This window comes from Haliotis cracherodii, unplaced genomic scaffold (genome assembly GCF_022045235.1).
Source record: "Haliotis cracherodii isolate W230 unplaced genomic scaffold, xgHalCrac1.p SCAF_3, whole genome shotgun sequence".
Lineage (NCBI taxonomy): Eukaryota > Metazoa > Mollusca > Gastropoda > Lepetellida > Haliotidae > Haliotis > Haliotis cracherodii.
Genome location: NW_027266286.1, coordinates 69325795 through 69338173, shown reverse-complemented (window position 1 = coordinate 69338173; position 12379 = coordinate 69325795). Strand labels below are relative to the sequence as shown.

General features: G+C 43.2%; 1 protein-coding gene across 1 annotated transcript in view; it reads left to right on the top strand.

Moving 5' to 3' along the window:
* LOC139474007 (small subunit processome component 20 homolog) overlaps positions 1–12379 on the top strand; it is an 85720-nt gene that overhangs the window by 50734 nt on the left and 22607 nt on the right. Inside the window, exons 39-46 of the mRNA XM_071256866.1 lie at positions 1352–1507; positions 1801–1938; positions 3873–4144; positions 4776–4921; positions 6804–7012; positions 7780–7919; positions 9841–9997; positions 11652–11750. Coding sequence (XP_071112967.1) covers positions 1352–1507; positions 1801–1938; positions 3873–4144; positions 4776–4921; positions 6804–7012; positions 7780–7919; positions 9841–9997; positions 11652–11750 — 1317 coding nt within the window. The remainder of the gene's footprint in view (positions 1–1351; positions 1508–1800; positions 1939–3872; positions 4145–4775; positions 4922–6803; positions 7013–7779; positions 7920–9840; positions 9998–11651; positions 11751–12379) is intronic.

The following is a 12379-nucleotide window of genomic DNA, read 5'->3' as shown; positions in this document are numbered from 1 at the left end:
CATGCAGGCACTGCATTTTGCAAAGTGCAGATGGGCAGGCGGTGTTTTGTTTTTGTTGCTTGTTCAAACTAGTATGTAGATGTGTACCATCCACCTGAGAAAGGCCTCCCTACATAATCAAGCATACAAACTCCTATTGCCGCCATGACCATGACATGAGCTGCGCTGCTCTATTGGATCGCATGTTTTTTTAGTATAAGCATTTTAAACAAAAAATTAAAAATGGAAATAAAAACAAAAAGTGCGGCAGACTTTCTGATGATGCGGGTGGTGCCTGAGCACCAAGACTTTTAATTTTTTATATATAGGATGCAAGTACTTCTGGGTAGAAAACACCTCTCATGCTGCAGATAGCATCAGAATGTAAGCCTCGATTTGGGATAAAGCAGTACATGCAATAAGTGTTTGATGGCAACCTGTAGCATGTTTCCCATGGGGACGGAGTAGGCAAGCGGTCAAAAGCACTAGGCTAGCAAGCGCCAGGTGCTGAGATCATATCCAGCTAGTGACCGGGTTGTTATTCAGCCTTGGGACCAACAATGTTTACAGGTCTTTACAGTGTTGTCACCACCCTTAGTGTACTGTACATGTATACATTTTGTGCACTCACAAGAACCAACTCATCCAATGGAAGATGAGCAGATGGTGGAAACACAAATACTTACATACCCCCGAAACACAAGTGTCAAAACTTGTGGTGTCACTCTGGGCAAGTGACTTAGTTAAAATGTGCCTGAGTTTACCCAGCAGGGAATGGGTACCTGATATGTGAGGTCGAATGTTAAAACCTTCTAGCGCCCCTTGGCAGCTTGGGTTGTATACTCCCCAGGGAGTTGAGAATGATAACTGGAATGCGAACGGATCCACTGGTTGGGGAACAAATAAAACCGCATTTGAGCAGATATTGGTACCTGGATACCTGCGGTATATAATTGTATATATATGTTGTTTGTTGGACATCATGAGCATCGATCTACGCACACTACTTTAGTATGTATCAGGTATCCTTCCTGTTGGATGGGGGAGCACGGGTGGCCCAGTCTTCTTAGGTGCTGCAATTCACTGTGCTAAGTTGCGTCCCTTCGGAAAGAAACCTATGATTATTGGTTTGAATCCAATTTCGCCCGATTTTGTTTCTAGGTTTCTCAGCACCATACCCGTGCGCGTGGGTTTCACGGAAGTGGTAAACGTCTGAGACCTGCATCACTTCGGGCTATCCTCCCACATTAAGCTGACACACCGTAATATAACTGGAATACTGTTAAAAGTGACGTTAAACCCAACTCACTCACTCCTGTTGGATGGAACATATGTAACATGTACTAACAGTGACCTCCCTTTGCTTGTCCAGGTGGAAGATATGTCTCTACGGGACAACTCAACATTTTGTCTGATAACCATCGTTACACAACTGACGAAGACTGACTTCAATCAAGATGTGTTTCGTGAAGTGGTCACTCAGGGAGTGCTGCCTATGGTCAAGTCAGGACTCTATGACAAGTCAGAGGTCAGTTGACGAGTTACACTTTCAGTAAATATTTCAGACAGTAATTGTGAGGCAGATATAAGGAATATTCCCTGACAGACAGACCATGGTCACCATAAGTGCCCACGTGCTTCGAAAATTGACAAAGGTGGTCACTTATTAAAACCACACTACATACCAAGTAATTTTGTCGTCAAGAGAAATAGTGGTAGAGAACAAGCTAAGTTCAAATGTTAATGAAACTGAATCTTTTCGATTATGGTTGATGTACATGGAAGCATGTTACTATGTTCATACATCGTTCTTGGTTACAGAATGTGAGACATGAGTTTCTCACTCTGCTGGGGGTCTTGGTGCGAGCGTTTCCGGACCACCCTACCTTCGAGGGTCTCATCGGTCTCAGTGATAAAGAGATTGATTACGACTTCTACGAGAACATCAAACATATCCAGGTGAGAATGTTCAATACCATACCCATTCTTATATTTCTTCATTCCCTTGGCTGTCCCCTCCCTCACACCTTCCCCACTCACCCACTTCTCCTTCCTTCACTCTCTCAATCATGCCTCTACCCCCTCCTTGACTCAAAGACCCCCACCTTTCTTCCTAAACAACTCCATCTTTTACGCTCACTCACTCACTCACTCACTCACTCACTCACTCACTCACTCAATCATTCCTCTACCCCCTCATTGACTGAAAGACCCCAACCTTTCTTCCTAAACAACTGGGGCGGTCGGGTAGCCTAGTGGTTAAAGCGTTCGCTCGTCACGCCGAAGACCCGGGTTTGATTCCCGACATGGGTACAATGTGTGAAGCCCATTTCTGGTGTCCCCCGCCGTGATATTGCTGGAATATTGCTAAAAGCGGCGTAAAACCATACTCACTCACTCACTCCTAAACAACTCCATCTTTTACGCTCACTCACTAACTGAATCAACCACCCACCCACCCACCCATCCATTCACTCATTCAGAGGTGAAGATTCTGGGTTAGAATTGGTCTTAAACAACCCATGCTTGTCGTAAGAGCGTTTAGCAACAAACAAACAAACATTCCTGAAGAGACTCCTCCCTCACCCATTGACCTATCCACCCATTTCACTCTCTCCACCATCTCACTCTCTCCACCACCTCACTCTCTCCACCACCTCACTCTCTCCATCATCTCACTCTCTCCACCCACCTCACTCTCTCCACCATCTCACTCTCTCCACCCACCTCACTCTCTCCACCACCTCACTCTCTCCACCACCTCACTCTCTCCACCCACCTCACTCTCTCCACCCACCTCACTCTCTCCACCATCTCACTCTCTCCACCCACCTCACTCTCTCCACCACCTCACTCTCTCCACCACCTCACTCTCTCCACCATCTCACTCTCTCCACCCACCTCACTCTCTCCACCATCTCACTCTCTCCACCCACCTCACTCTCTCCACCATCTCACTCTCTCCACCCACCTCACTCTCTCCACCACCTCACTCTCTCCACCACCTCACTCTCTCCACCATCTCACTCTCTCCACCCACCTCACTCTCTCCACCCACCTCACTCTCTCCACCATCTCACTCTCTCCACCCACCTCACTCTCTCCACCATCTCACTCTCTCCACCCACCTCACTCTCTCCACCACCTCACTCTCTCCACCACCTCACTCTCTCCACCATCTCACTCTCTCCACCCACCTCACTCTCTCCACCATCTCACTCTCTCCACCCACCTCACTCTCTCCACCACCTCACTCTCTCCACCACCTCACTCTCTCCACCATCTCACTCTCTCCACCCACCTCACTCTCTCCACCATCTCACTCTCTCCACCACCTCACTCTCTCCACCACCTCACTCTCTCCACCTATCTCACTCTCTCCACCATCTCACTCTCTCCACCACCTCACTCTCTCCACCACCTCACTCTCTCCACCACCTCACTCTCTCCACCACCTCACTCTCTCCACCATCTCACTCTCTCCACCACCTCACTCTCTCCACCATCTCACTCTCTCCACCCACCTCACTCTCTCCACCATCTCACTCTCTCCACCCACCTCACTCTCTCCACCATCTCACTCTCTCCACCCACCTCACTCTCTCCACCACCTCACTCTCTCCACCACCTCACTCTCTCCACCATCTCACTCTCTCCACCCACCTCACTCTCTCCACCATCTCACTCTCTCCACCCACCTCACTCTCTCCACCACCTCACTCTCTCCACCATCTCACTCTCTCCACCTATCTCACTCTCTCCACCCACCTCACTCTCTCCACCATCTCACTCTCTCCACCTGTCTCACTCTCTCCACCATCTCACTCTCTCCACCATCTCACTCTCTCCATTACTGCAAACCCCGGTGCTCATCCACTCACTCATTTCTCCAGATCCACAGGCGGGTGAAGGCGATGCGGAAACTGACAACCTTCCTGGAGACAACCACTCTTCGACGTGAACACCTGACCTCCTATTTCCTGCCTCTGACCTCCATGGTTGTCCTTGACCCTGCCTACCTCAAGATCCAAGGTCTGAAAGAGGCAGCCATTGACCTCATAGCTGTCTTGTGTAAACTCTTACCATGGCCACAGTATCTACAGCAACTCCGCTTCTACCTGTCTCTCCTACCAAAGAAACTTGAAAATCAGAAACTACTTGTCAGGTAAATAATCATACAATATGTGTTGTCCCAATTGCTCGAGAATGTTCATACATAGATCAGAAATCCCTACTGTCAGCATCAAGAAGTGGGAGAGTTATGCAAATATTCAAATTGACCGCTGCAGCGTAATCTTTTCATAAAGTTGTTCAGGCAATATGCTATGCAGAGTTGCATCCATTGGACACACCAGAACAGAACCTATGATTGAGGGTTCGAATCCTTATAATATTTCAAGATTTGTCAGCACCATACCCGTGCTCGTGGGTTTCACCAAAGTGGTAAACGTCTGACACCTGCATTACTTCGGGCGTAACTCCAACATTAAGCTGAGACGCCGTGATATAACTGGAATACTGTTAAAAGCAGCGTTAAACCCAACTCACTCACTCAAGCACTCAATGCAGGTTACAATAGTTGAAACAATGAGACAAAACTTATAATACCGGTATTTTAAACAGAAACCAAATACTGCTCTTATGACAACGTTTTATAAATAATAACAAAACAATTCTTCTGAAATTTCTTCTTCATTTTTTATCACCTATCCACGAGGATTTTACACAGTAAATTATCTACACCTTGAAAAAGTTCGCACTCTGGCCTTCCAATGATGAACAATCTTCCATTTCAGGGTTGTGGTTGCCGTATTGAACTCGTTCCACTTCGACATCGGCAAGAGTGAGCTGTTCACCAGCACTGCCCCCAAACTAGTGGAAGCAGCAGGGGTGAAGACAGATGAGAAGGACGACCACGACCACGACCACGACCACAGCACAGGTGGGTGAGACTGTCCCTAAAAAGGGATCAGGTGGTCAGCCTCGCTGAGTTGGTTGATGCATGTCATTCAAACACAATTTCGTAGATTGATGCTTGTGATGGCAGTCACTGGATTGTCATGTCCAGTCTTGACTGTTTACAGACCACCATCATATAGATGGAGTGCATAAATATACTACTCTAAAGAAGTTAAGTACCACCTAATTCTTCCATATTTCTAATCATGGCATGACAGATGAACTATAGTGACATGAAAGAATCAGATGGTTCTAAACTTCTGTTGATTAGCAAAATAACGGTATGTCTATTCACCCGTATATTCATACATCAAGATTGATCAGATGTTGATATGCATCATACCAGGGACACACCTGAATCAAATACGAACAATTAAAAAAGAATTGTTCCATTTTATGACATCAGATTCTTGGTGGTTGCAATACATTTCAAGTCTTGAGTTGTTTAGCGTAGTCTGAAAACAATGTTCCTTGATATGTCTTGAATAGTTCATGGCCATTTGTTAACATGATTAACTTTTTCAGGTAAATGTTCCGAAATACAAAATATTTATGTTGATTCTCCCTTGACGATAAAAACATTAATGTCTCACTTGATGGTGAAGCTATCTCGTGGGATTTGTGTTGAAAGTAGGACCCCAGTAATCATGCTTGTTTTCTCGGTGGTGATTTGAGAGTATAATAGGTCCACAACAACCTGTGCTGGTTGTAAGAAGTGACTTACTGGATCAGGTGATGTGGCTCCGTGACTTGTTTGATGTGTCCAAGTACGCATGTTGATGATGTGTTCTAGTATGCTGACAGAGTGGATCATTGCTCACAATATTGATCACTGGATTGTCTGGTCCGGAGTCTGTTATTGACTGTCAGCCTTCATATAGCAGGAATATTGTTGAGTAAGGCGTTCAACAAAAAAACAAAAAACCTACAAACTGCTATCATTGTTGTTGACTTTATAGTGGGGCGGAGCCTGTTTGGATTCCGGGTTCGTGTGCTGGTTTTAAGTGGTGATTTAATGGACAAACAGTCAAATCATGCTTGTTGTAAAAGTTGACAGATATTGAGATTGGTTGGTTTGGTCTGAGACTTTGCTGATGGCATGTCATCATGGCCGAAGACATGGCTTGTTGCTCATGCTGTCAGCCTGGTCCAGACATGATTATTCACATTAATGTTAACCCCAGCATTAAACAACATTCACTCAGTCACAGATACTCAAATAGTTAAAATGACTGAGTTGTCAGTGCGGTGTTCCCACTGGCTTTTGAAACTGACAGTCCTGGTGTACTGGCAACTCTAAAAATTACCAGTCCCACCTAGTTTTTTTCAGTGTCAACTTTCAACAACAATCTTTTTATGAAACTTACCTGGTTTTAATTCTTTCAACATCATGTTCAGTGCAATTTCATCATCTCCGGAGTAAGGTTGTTAGATCTACACGTCATTCACACAAACTTCAGTCTCAATTTTCTCTTTGTTATAATATTTTGAAACAAAGTCGCTACAAATATATATTTAACCTCGAAGCAAAGTGAAATGTTATTTCCTTCCTCTACAAATAGACAAGGGAAAACCCTGATAACAGACAAGCTGTCTTCGTTCGAAAAATATACTTATACGTATATCGCCGATGTTTTGTTAAACAACAAAGATTTAGAAGGCACCTTATTTGTCCGTCCACAAGGACAGGCAGTCACCTGACATACCGGTCCAAGACTTAATTTACCGGTAAAAAACTGTTAATTATTGGTACATGGGGACACTGCAGTGTCTGACATAGCATGGTAAACCAAATTAATTTGTGCCATGAAGAAAGAGAGACACATTCATCCTCTAACTGTCGCATCCTTAATTCTGTGTTGCAGAGGAGGCTGACAAACCAGGAACTGACTCTGTAGATGCAGCAGCAGCACCAGTTGCCATGGAGACAGCAGAGAGTTCTCCTGTCGACCAGGAGGAGGCTCAGTTTACCAGTGATGGGAGACAACTCTGTTCAGCTAAACTGTCCACCAAAATCCATACCTATGTACTAAAGATTCTCATTCCAGAACTTCATAAACTTCTCACTCAGAAGGTAGGAATGTTTAGCTTGGATGTATTCCCAGTTAGTAATCAAGTCATGAAGCATTCAACATGTTTGTGTTCTCAATTTATAAACTACATTCTATGGATTAAGATATTGATTGCATTATAAACAATATTTTTAGTTTTTCATTTATGACATCTGACATGACTAATAGCACAGGAGTTGGGTGTAAGCGATTGAGATTTAAGTTTTAAGGTCAGGAGTTTGAAAGGGGCACAGGTGGCCCAGTCGTCTAAGGGGCTGCAATTCACTGTCCAGAGTTGCGTCCCTTGGGCGTGCCAGAAATCTATGTTCGTGGTTTCGGTTCGGTTCGCTCCGAATACTGTTCAAAGCGGCGTTAAAACCCAGCTCACTCAATCACACTCAGGAGTTGAGGAGATAGAGAATCAGAAGCTTAAGATACTTTTGCTGGAGGTACTTGCTTTTGATAACCAGCCAACTCCATGCCTCCATTAATTGTGACATTGTACAGGGACTGTTTGATTCCTGGTTTGGGGGGATTCTGGGCTAGAATAGCTCCCCAGCAACTATGCAGGTCATAAGGAGCAACTTGATGGATGGAGTGGTCAGGCTGTGTGAGCTGGTTGATGCATCATCATATCCTGTAGGTGTGGATTGATGCTCATAATATAAATCACTGGATTGTCTGGTCCAGACTTGATTATCTTCAGGCCTCCATCATACAGCAGGAATGCTGCTGAATGCAGCAGTAAACAAACAAACAAGCAAACAAACAAACTGATTCCTGGTTTCAGATCAACCGGGAGGAGGAACACAAGTCTGTGAGGTCGAAGTTCGCAGATGACCATGAGATTCTGCGGGTGCCGATCGCCCTGGCCATGATCAAGCTGCTGCAGACACTGCCTCGAGGGGCACTCCGACACAAGCTGCCAGGGTGAGTACATGTGAGGTAGTCTATGAAAGTGGTCATGCTGAATCAGGAACATTTCTTACCAGAAGACATCTGTAAACCAAAGTTTACAATGTGTGAAGCCCATTTCAGGTGTCCCCCGCCATGATATTGCTGGAATATTGCTAAAAGCTGCATAAAAAACATGCTAGCTCCCTCCCTCCCTCACTCACTCAGTCACTCACTCACTTTCAGATCAGAATAGGTTCCCAAGATCTAAGTTTCCTGTAGCAGCTGACTATTGTACAGATTGGGTGGTCAGGTGTGGTGACTGGGCTTCGTTTGGATCGCTGCTTGTCTGACAGAAACCCTTCCAGAAGATATCAACTTGTGATGGAATGGGTAGACAAGGATAGCATGTAAACCTGGCAGTGTTCAACCTGTTGACAGTGTTTGGACATGCAGGATCTATCTAGGGTTCAAACTAAGCCCCCTTGGCAGATAAATTGGAAAAAAACGATTTTGTTCAAAATTTGGATTTCCTTAAAAGTTTTTTTTCCTGAAATTCAGGGGTATTTAGATATTTCAGTCAATACAAAAATGTAAAGCAATACATTAAAGCCACTCTCCTACTCAGAGTTCCTTGCGGCCGGCAGCCAGCCAGCATAGTACCTCTCCCACAGGCCAGCGCCAAGTCTACACATTTTCATAAACAAATGTCAAAGTATTCATTAAAAAGTATCCTAATACGTGAAAATCTACTTGTTTTTGCATATTTATTCTTTGTTTACATTGGTTGTGCGGCTCCACGTGCTGTCATCAAAGCCCAACGGAGAGCTAGCGATACGGTCACTTTGATGTATAAATATATATTGTCATGCAACTCACTGTCACAGTTGTAGTAGCATATCTATATAATTATGCAAAACAATATGCAAAGCGCCCTCAAATACTTGCTTTAGTCCGTTCTATACTGATTTCTGAAAAAGCGTGTTTGTTTTCAAACAAGAGAAAAGTCTGGTCAAGTGATATTCATATTAGCCTGTGGCAGTGGTGTTATGCTGAGTCACCACTGTGCCGGAGAGTACATCAAAGCCTGTTTGTATTCATTGGCCCTGTTGTCAGGGAAATGCAGGCCACCTCTGCACAGCGATAACATGCCTCACTACTGAAATAACAGGACTTGACAAATGTGCAATTCAAACTTTGGAAGTGTTAATGACATTTGACTCACACGTTAGCCTCTCAGCAGGTCTAGATACACCCCTGACACCTCAGTGGCAATATGTAAACCTACCCACACATTGATCAATTATTTCACTACTGGTCGACCTGCTCAAAATATACTACTCAAAAGAAGTTAAAGAACCCCTGATTTTTTCAGAAGACGAGAGTTGATCTGGCATGGTCATGACAGATTAACTATAGTCATCTGAAAAAAGAGGGTTTTCTTTAGGCTAAAGAAAATAATAGTCTTAGTTCTCAGGCACCACCTGCATCATCATAAAGTCAGCCACACATTTTGTTTTTGTTTCCATTTTCAAAAAAATATAAAAATCCTAATCCTTAAACACAATGCAATTTTTTTTTTAAAAATTGAAACAAAAACGTGCAATGAACTTTATGATGATGTGGTCTTGCCTGAGAACGAAGACTATTATTTTCTTTTAGCCTTAACTTCTTTTGAGTAATATATAAGTGATACTTATCTGACCCAGTGTGTTACCATATGAACCCAGGTTTTTTCAGGTGAACAATTGACTTGCCTTTGTATGTGTTTGTGACGGGTGCCACCGTTGGGGCAGGGCACGCTCACCTTTTTGCAAACACGTGATAGTGATTCATAAACACATGCTCATGATAAAAGAGGATTTGTGCAATCGACTCTGCTTTATGCAGACATCTCTATGAGATATGGAAAGTGTTGCTTTATTTATATAACCCCCTCACTCACTGACTATTCCAGCATATTGATGAAGGTGTGCAGCTTCTTGAAGTCACGATCCCGTGAAGTTAGAGAGACGTCCCGTGACACCCTCGTCCGTATCAGTCAATCGCTAGGTCTGCGCTACTTCAACTTCATTGTGAAGGAAATGAGAGAAGCTCTCACAAGAGGCTATCAGGTATGTTGAAGATCGAGGTGGTTTGAGTTACGTCATGAGTAGAGTGATAGTCTGGCTGTGCTTGTGTAAATGTATACCCCAATCCATGGACTTGCTCTATTAAAACCAGCTGTATCTAACCTGTAACATTTAGGAATAAAGAGTCCCTTACTGCTGGTTGTCTAAAGTGAAGTTTCAAATGCCCTGACCTACCGTGACGGATTTACTATAGTAATATGAAAGAATTCAGCGTTTATTAAGTTCTTTTGACATGTTTGATAGGTAAAATATTTAGATTTTATGTTATTCTATTTTCCTGCTTGTATCCTACGTTTTTAGCTTAGAATGTCATAGTTATATCACTTTCCATTCACATTATTTGTTTGTTGGGTTCTTTTATTTAGTCAGGTGAGCTTATTGCACTGTGCGTTGTCGTAGTCTGACCTTTGTGAGCTTTTTCTTTTCTACATTTCTTAACTAAAAGATCTATTGATCTGAATCTGTGTATGAATGATCTCTGCTATGGCGTCTTGAAAACTTGCTCACACAAATGTGATCCAACTTTAAACATATCTGAGACATTGAAAATGTAAATTTTAGCTCACCTGAATTAAACTCATTTTAGCTTATGTCCTGTGGAACTACAAGTTCTATGGAGCTTAAACTTTGTATGAGTGAGTGAGTGAGTGAGTTTGGTTTTACGCCGCTTTTAGCAATATTCCAGCAATATCACGACGGGGGCCACCAGAAATGGGCTTCACACACCAATGTGGGGAATCGAACCGGGTCTTCAGCGTGACACGCGAACACTTTAACCGCTTGGCTACCCCACTGCCCCAAACTTTGTATGAATGACCCCAGCAATGGTTCTCTAAAACCTGCTCATAGAATTTCTCTCTGACATTGAATGGTGGCCATGTTGAAAGTGTCATTTTTGCCTTTCACTCATTACATTTTCTGTGTGCTGTGTGATTGTGAAATATTATTTGAAGCAAGCATGTGTTATGCAGAACAGGATATGACAGGATGTGTGTGGTATGCAGAATAAGATATGACATGTTATGATTTGGGGCATATTGTAATATTGATTTCGAGCATGCTACAAACTTTTGACCTTCACATAGCCCTGCTTTTCTAGTGTTGCTGCATTTTATAAATCTCTGAAACTACAAGACCTATGTCACTGAAACTTTATATGAATGATCCCACCTATGGTGTCGCAAGAATTTGCACACAGAATTCCAATCCAACTTTAAGCTTGGTCGCCATTAAATTCCCCTGCAACAAAGTGGAAGGGGGATATAGGAATGGGTGATGTCCGTTTGTCCGTCTGTCCGTCCTTCCATCCTTCTGTCTGTCATGTTTCGTTTCTGGAGCAGAACTAAAAAATCATGGAGATACCTTAACCAAACTTGGCACATATATAGGTCTCATGGTGAACTGGTGCCTTTTGATAGTTTGGAATTTTTGAAAAACATATTTTTCAAGTTACTTTGACTTAGATTGAAAATGGCGGTAGTGCTCCACACAACCGGTCATGTCATATTGGTGGGGGATCTGAGTATTTCATGCATGTGTCTTCCTAATTCAGGTGAGCAACAGAGCCAGCTTGTTTTACTAATGACAACCACTTATGTTCACCCCTGTCATGATATCATATTACCTCTGCCTGCAGCTCCATGTCCTGGGATTCTCCGTCAACAGGCTCCTCATCAACATCCAGCCGCAGCTCAACCCGGGTGACCTTGACCCTGCTCTACATAACCTCTCAGAGGTCAGTTTCTTCACACATGAATTTGAGATATTGTCACACATGATGTGACTCTTAAACGTCCTGTTAACTGGTAACAAGCATTGTGAATTGATTTCCTAAATTTGTATGTGAAAAGAAATCCAGCAATAACTTATTGATAATTTGTGTCTTAGCCTTTTGCTGATCTTGTCTATAAGCCCAGATTGTGAAAAAAATTGAATGTATCTATCGAATAATGTCTGTTAAAAAACATCCAGCAATAACTTATGTGAAAAGAGATCCACCAATAATGTATTGGTGTCTTAGCCTTTGTTGACCTTGTCTATGAGCCCAATCTGTAAAAAGCTTAAAAAATTGTACAAAAACTTTGTCAAAGTCCTTTTTGACCAAGTTTTTGATAGTGTAACAATTGTTATTAAGGTAGACAATATTGAGTGAGCATGGTTTTACGCTGCTTTTAGCAATATTCCAGCAATATCACAGCAGGGGACACCAGAAATGGACTTCACACATTGTACCCATGTCGGGAATCGAACCTGGGTCTTCGACATGATGAATGAACGCTTTAACCACTAGGCTACCCTACCGGCCCCAAGGTAGCCAATAACTGAGTAATTGATATACATCCGAAACTGAGTTGAAAGAAAGGC